Source organism: Microplitis mediator, chromosome 7 (assembly GCF_029852145.1).
Source record: "Microplitis mediator isolate UGA2020A chromosome 7, iyMicMedi2.1, whole genome shotgun sequence".
Taxonomy (NCBI): domain Eukaryota; kingdom Metazoa; phylum Arthropoda; class Insecta; order Hymenoptera; family Braconidae; genus Microplitis; species Microplitis mediator.
The window spans coordinates 9,703,004-9,709,992 of record NC_079975.1 but is presented as its reverse complement, the minus strand read 5'-3'; the positions used below and the strand labels follow the sequence as shown (position 1 = coordinate 9,709,992).

Below are 6,989 nucleotides of genomic sequence, written 5' to 3'. Positions count from 1 at the left end.
AAAATTATCGGTGTGAAAAGGTCCTCGAGGACTTTACACTGTTTGCTCGGTGTGAATTGACGGTGTAAGTTTTCTAAGTGTGAATTATCAAGCTGTGTTCCTTTAACACGGTATAGAGTGTTTTCTTTCTCACCGTTCGGTGTTATTATCTCAAATATTGTCCGATAATATAATCTGTAGTTAAAAATTTTCGAATAATATATAGGTTGCAGCATTGATATATCATTATTATTATTGATGTAGATTATTATCAAATAATAGTAAAGCGCCCAATGTCAAAGCAATCTAGAGTTTTGAATAAATCACAACATTTACATCGTTGGTGGTCTGAACGTTCTTATTCACACGGTCCAAAATTTAACACAGTGCGACGTGTAACTTCCACACCGACAGTGTTGAAATTTTAACACCAAATCATTCACACCACACCGCAGACTCAAAATTTTTTACAGTGTACACGAATTAAATTAACTTTAGACTGGATATTTCATTGTTGCAATTACAAGACATTAGTCATTATCTCTTTCTTTTAAAATGTCTAGTCATGTGCACATTAATAGTACTGTCGTGCTCAGGAAAAGTGCAGTAAGTTCACTTACTGCATTTCTATCTTACCAGTGTTAATTTAACATTAGTTAAATATAAAAGCAATAAGTGAAGTTACTGCCCTTTTTCTAAGCACGACAGAGTATAGCTATATGTATAAGTGCGTATATTAATAAAACTTATGAAATCTAAAATATCGCGATAAATAAAACGACATTTATTTGATGGCCCAATCACAATTTTGTTTATCGCATTGTGAACGATATCTTTCTATGATAGTTTTTTTTTTAAATAATTTCCATTTTGTATATACTACAAAAACAAAAATGAAATAATTGCTTTAAAATAACTCAACTTATTGTTCATATTGTGCACGTATGGCATGCAAAGTGTTCAAAAGATAAAATATGTGTATGCAGAGACAATAATGTTGCATTAAATGATACGACATGCGTACCACTTTTAGGAGAGTTTTGTTGGAAAAATGAAGTATGCGCAGCTAATAACTCGTTATGTATTAACAATGAATGTCAATGTACGGCAAATTTTGTTCCTCACTCTAAATTTCAATGCAGAAAAGGTAAGAGCAACTTCAACAAAAAATAACTTGAATTATTACTAATATTCCCTGATTAAACACTTGAATTCGATCGAATTAAACAGAATTAAATTTTTAATTCTATTTAATTCAGATAAATTTTGTTAATTCGGTACCTAACTTAAAAATGAATTCTGTCTAATTCGGCAGGAAAACCAGAATTCGTCCAAATTAAAACGAATTTAAATAATTCGATTCGTTTTAATTCTGATTAATTCGAAAATAATTCTCCAATTTCGGGTTCTAAATCCGAATTAAACTGAATTAAAATGAATTTGAAATTTTTAAATCGGTTTTATTCTGTTTAATTCAAATTCAAATTTTCAATTCAGTTGATTTCTGTTTTGCAGAATTCGACAGAATATAACAGAATTAAAATTTTTAATTCGGTCGAATTCAGTTGTTTAATCAGGATCAAAATTTGTCATATAGCAAATAAAAAAAAAAAAAAAATTCAAATAACAGGAATGAAAGTCCTGACCAATCATTTTTACATTTTAGTTGTTATTTGTTTATTTTTATTTGTTACTATCACACGAGCAATTAAGGCGTGCAATTTTGGATTTTCTAACATTTTCTCTTTCTTTGTCTTATTTGAACAAAAAACCATATATGATAATCGACTTTATATCAACGCTCATATATGATGTATGATGTACAAGTACAGTTGTAAAAAATCATTTAAGCTAAAAAATTATGGTCAAATAATACTTCATTATATTTACTTCTATTATATCTGTTTAGAAATATAATACAAGTTCGATGTATGGTCATGTATAAATATATATGACCATATAGAGTTGTACATATATTCCCTTATGAAACGAAACGATCTATTCAATGATGAATCTATTTCTATAGAGAACCTATTACAATTGAATCGTTTTGAATTGTTTCGAATCATTTATATCCTTTTCAATAGTTTTTTTTTTTAAACCAGGGTTAGTACGCTAGGTTATAAATGACTACAAAACGATATACTGCGAATGTGATCATATGTTATCATATTTGGTTAAAATACATGTATGACAATATACAAAGCAAATTAATTAATGTTCACAAATGCTTATTTATTTATTTACCAGAAAGTATATAAGTATCCTATAGAGATGATATATTATCTGTACATAGGCCTGGTCACATCGAATATATACATTTCATTTATGCCAGTCTAATTTAAAAATATATTTCAAAAGCTCATGTACGATTATTACAAAAGCAGGACGTTAATGACCATTTATACGTTATAGGGGAGCCTGGGGCACGAAGGCTCCCTTAAGCCGGTTTTTTTCTTTTTGTGGCTTTTAACCATCAAATTCGTTTATTTTTCGTCTATTTCGGAAGAATCAGTCGAAATTTTGCAAAAAAACGAAAATAAATTTTTTTTCTGGGGCACGAAGGCCCCCTCCCCAAAAAATTATAAAAATTTTTTTTTTTTATTTTCCGTCGAGTTATGACCTTTATAATGTTTTTGTTATATTTCAGGTCAATATGTGATATATGGGGCACAATAGACCACTCGAAAAAAAAATTGTAACGAAAAAATTAACTTGACGGAAATAAAAAAAAAATAATTTTTTCGTTACAATTTTTTTTTCGAGTGGTCTATTGTGCCCCACATATCACATATTGACCTGAAATATAATAAAAACATTATAAAGGTCATAACTCGACGGAAAATGAAAAAAAAATTTATACCTAATTTTTGAGGAGGCCTTCGTGCCCCAGGCTCCCCTATATGATCATTTTTTACGAAATTGTATAGAACTAGCTTTAGTACTTAAGAAGTACTTATTGGATTATAAAAATAAAGGTTTTCATTGATTTTTTGGTACTTGCTATTCAAGCAATGTTAGGGGATTTCTGTGAAATGAATATATATTGCCAAGAAGTAATGCATGCACAATGTTCAAAAAATAAAACATGTGTCTGTAGACCAAATTACGTTGCATTGAATTCCTCTAGATGTGTACCACTTTTAGAAGAAGATTGTTGGAATAATGAAGAATGTGCAACCATTAATTCTGTTTGTCTTAATAGTAAATGTCAATGTAAACATAACTACACAGCATGTTCGAATAACCTGTGTGAAACAAGTAAGCGTTTTCATTTCAGTATTTTGAGAATGGTTTCTATTTATTAACTATGATTTATACATTAATCTTAAAGTTTTAAAATTACTGTTGTTCTTTATTATCAAGGGTTTTTAGGAAAACGGTGTACAGATAATAAAGAATGCATGTATTCCCTAAATGCGGAATGCTCAAGAGATAATGAATGTGTTTGTTCTTCAAATTATATTAAAGTAAATGAACAATGCAAACCACTTCTATCAGGATATTGTATCAGCCAAAATGAATGCGTACCTGACAATTCAATTTGTCTTCATTATCAATGTAGATGTAAAAGAAATTTTGTGGCCTTATCTGTCTACCAATGTGCATCAGGTGAGAATATCACGTTATAAATTGTATTACTTCATTTAATATTTTTCATTTGTTCCGAAATAATCACTGGTTCAATCAGATGCAATCGGATTTTTTAACCCGGGATTAAAGTCTTCTAATACACTAATAAATGCGGCGATGTTTTCTTTGTTCGCATCAATCGTGGAATCTATTGAATATATTTACTCAAATTGATCAAAAATATACATTAAATTAAAAATTTTAATTAAACTGAAAGATAAATATAATATTGTTCTTAATCGAATTTAACAATTTAAGCTGTAATTTATTGCGTAATTCGTAAATTTAGTTTTTACGAATTATTCCACCCGTCAAAAATGAATCATACATGGCCATGCATGGCTGTATATGGCTCATATATGAAGCATATATGGCTATACATGGATCATATATGGCCATACATGGGCACACCAATTTTTTAATACAGTCATGCATGGCCATGTATGAATCATATAAGGTCATATATGGCCATACAAGGTTTTGTATGACCATGTATGTCCGTGATTAATTAAACATATATGGCCATACATGGACATACTAACTTTTTTAATAAGCATGCATATCTATATATGAATCATATAAGGCCATATATGGTTTTGTACGACTATGTATGACTATGTATGTCCGTGGTTAATTAAACATATATGGCCATATATGGCCGTTTATAGTCCACGTATGGGCATGTATAGCCATACATAGTTGTAGTGTTGAGTACTTTTCCGGACAGTAGTGGATACAGTCTAGATAGCATACAGTACTGTCTGAAATTTTTTTTTTTACAGAAAGAACTGGGCATTATCCCAGAGAGTTGCCACTACTATTTTGTTTTTTTCGTGTATGATTTAAATTTCTTACATGGAAATCTGTTAAACTATATTGAATATAATTTCAACCATATATTTGTTACCCGTGAATTTACCCGTGAAAATGAAACATATATGGCCATGCATGTCCGTATATATATTCAAGCAAACATTAATATTATAAACTAAAGTCACGATGTATTATAGGATACACTATAGTACAATACATAAATGTACTTGTCACTCTGTCAAATGATAGGAATACTCGAACAAAATCGTACTGAAATTTCGAATTTATCACTTCTAGAATATCTTTCTTACCAGGGACACTACAACTGGTAGGCGCGATCTCGTGGCGAGCACCAAACTACTCCCGCTGCTGCTGCCAAGCACCGGTGACTTTCCCCTTCTCCATATAGATCTTTTCTCCCAAGAAATTTTTTCTCTTGGCTTAAGCAACTTTTGTTATCTTGGTCGGCGAATACAAAAATACTTGCGTGAAAAGTATAGTACTTGTTCCGAGAAATTTTATTTTCTTTAACCAAAAAAATGCAATATTGCTACAAAAAAATAATGTATCTTGCTCCAAAAAAATATCTCTTACTTTAAGAAATATAAACTCTTGAAACAAGTGAAAATTTTTTGATTTAAGCGTAAAAATATGTTGACGTGAGAAAAAAAATTTTGATTCAAGATAAAAATTTGAAGATAATTGTTTACTTGGTGCAAGTAAATTTTTATTTTCCGAATCAAGAATATTTTCACATATTTCTCACATATACTATTTCAAAAATATTTACTGACAATTGAATATGGAATTAGTACTTTCGTACATTCAGCTAATTGCCGTGAGACGGTCTAAAATTTCAATATCTAAAATGTAAAACTTACAAATTCCAATGCAAGTGATTTCATGGAATTGAAACACAAATTTTCAATTTTCAACCTTTAATGAATGGTTGTCAAACTGCAAAAGTTAAAAAAGTAAATTTTTAATTTTATGAAACTTATTAACGATATTTTAAAATGGAGATTTACTATTTTTATATTTTAAATAGTAAAAGTTCGTGATTGCTAAGGCATTGATGATACTTGGTATAGAAATTCTAAAAATTACAGTGTGAGATGTAATAGTTCCATTTTCTAAATTAAGGTTCATAATTGAATGCCCACACTGTAAATCTTCTCGAACCACTCAACAAATTTTCTAGTTTAATACTTTAATTTTGACACAACGGCTAAACTGTAATTTTTACAGTTTTAAAGAGGAATAAATGATTTTTAAATTTATTTCTAAATTTTAGTTGAAGTAAATGAACCCTGTAATACCCATGAAGATTGCAGAAAGATAAAAAAATACACACGATGTACTCCGGATAATGTGTGCGAATGTGACGTTAACTACGTAAAAATGGACGATAATTCATGTGCACCGATATTAAACCAATTTTGTGTTGAAAATGATAAATGTGCGCCTCATAACTCTATGTGTATTAACAATAAATGTCAATGTAAAACTTATTTCGAAGCAGTATCACCTGACCAAAGCTTACCTAGTGAGTAAATAAGAAAAAAATACATTTTAAATATTTAATATGTAATAACGTTGTTTATGTTATAGAATTAATCAAAGTTTAAAATGTAACATCCTTATTTACAATTTAATCAATTAATAACTGATCGTAGAACTTCAGGACAATAAAAACAAATTAGACAAAATGAAGACAATTAAAAAAAATCAGTTACGCACTTTAACAGTGTTCATCATTTATATAAAATAGAACATCACATGATATGTACAATTTATTTAATATGCTATAATTTTTAACAATTTTATACAAAGTATCCTAAAAGCAACGTCCATAAACTAAGAGGTAGATAGGAAGTGTGATTCTGATATGAAAAGGCCGGTTGCATTTTTTAATCTGTCGTACAGGAACTTTTATCAAAAACCGTAGCCATTCGGAAGCACACTTCGGCGGAAGTAGAGAAGGAAGCCTTGCGAAGAACAGCGGTTAACCCTCACTGTACTTTTTCTGCTCATACGCGCTTCTGATTAACCACTTTTTTCAATTAATAACTAATAATTATTTGCGCGTCAAATCAAAAAATGCTACAGGACTTTCCATCTCAGAATTGTATCAGTTTTAAGTAATATTTGTATTATCGTAATTGTCGAATAAAAATATACTGATTATTACATAATATATTACATTGGATTCGAAATTCTACTTATTTATTTTCAACTTTCCGTTAAGAGAGAGAAGTAGGGAGGCGCTAATAAAAAATTATAGAATTTATCTAGTATCACGATCAACGTAATTTGTATTGCTAAAACTACTTAGATTTTCATGATCAATAGATAGATTTTTTTTAACTTCACAATATCCCAGTCACTTAGTGTTTTTTTTTTCGATTTCAGTATTTTTTTGTAAAAAAAAGTATGTTTTGTGCAGTAAGGAATTATGTTGAACGTGTGCTTAATGCGATCTCATAATGTTATAACAGAAAATCTGTTTTTGGTAGGATTTATGTTTACATCCCTAGCGGATCCGAATTACAGTCCGGCAGGAT

The 6,989-nt window shown here is 29.6% G+C and overlaps 1 protein-coding gene across 1 annotated transcript; it reads left to right on the top strand.

Annotated features, from left to right (window-relative positions):
* The first annotated feature begins 248 nt into the window (after nucleotides 1-248).
* On the top strand, nucleotides 249-6,622 carry LOC130671079 (prion-like-(Q/N-rich) domain-bearing protein 25). Its single transcript, XM_057474770.1, has 5 exons — nucleotides 249-1,126; nucleotides 2,992-3,240; nucleotides 3,346-3,591; nucleotides 5,720-5,971; nucleotides 6,037-6,622. The coding sequence occupies exons 2-5, from the start codon at nucleotides 2,994-2,996 to the stop codon at nucleotides 6,051-6,053; spliced, it is 762 nt and encodes a 253-aa protein (XP_057330753.1). The 5' UTR covers nucleotides 249-1,126; nucleotides 2,992-2,993; the 3' UTR covers nucleotides 6,054-6,622.
* The last annotated feature ends 367 nt before the right edge of the window (nucleotides 6,623-6,989 follow it).

Bases quoted from the DNA above. Each gene is read 5' to 3' on its own strand.
- LOC130671079 (XM_057474770.1), top strand. From the start codon at position 2,994: ATGTTAGGGGATTTCTGTGAAATGAATATATATTGCCAAGAAGTAATG. The intron at 3,241-3,345 runs GTAAGCGTTTTC...TTTATTATCAAG, and splicing joins GAATAACCTGTGTGAAACAA to GGTTTTTAGGAAAACGGTGT. The intron at 3,592-5,719 runs GTGAGAATATCA...TCTAAATTTTAG, and splicing joins TGTCTACCAATGTGCATCAG to TTGAAGTAAATGAACCCTGT.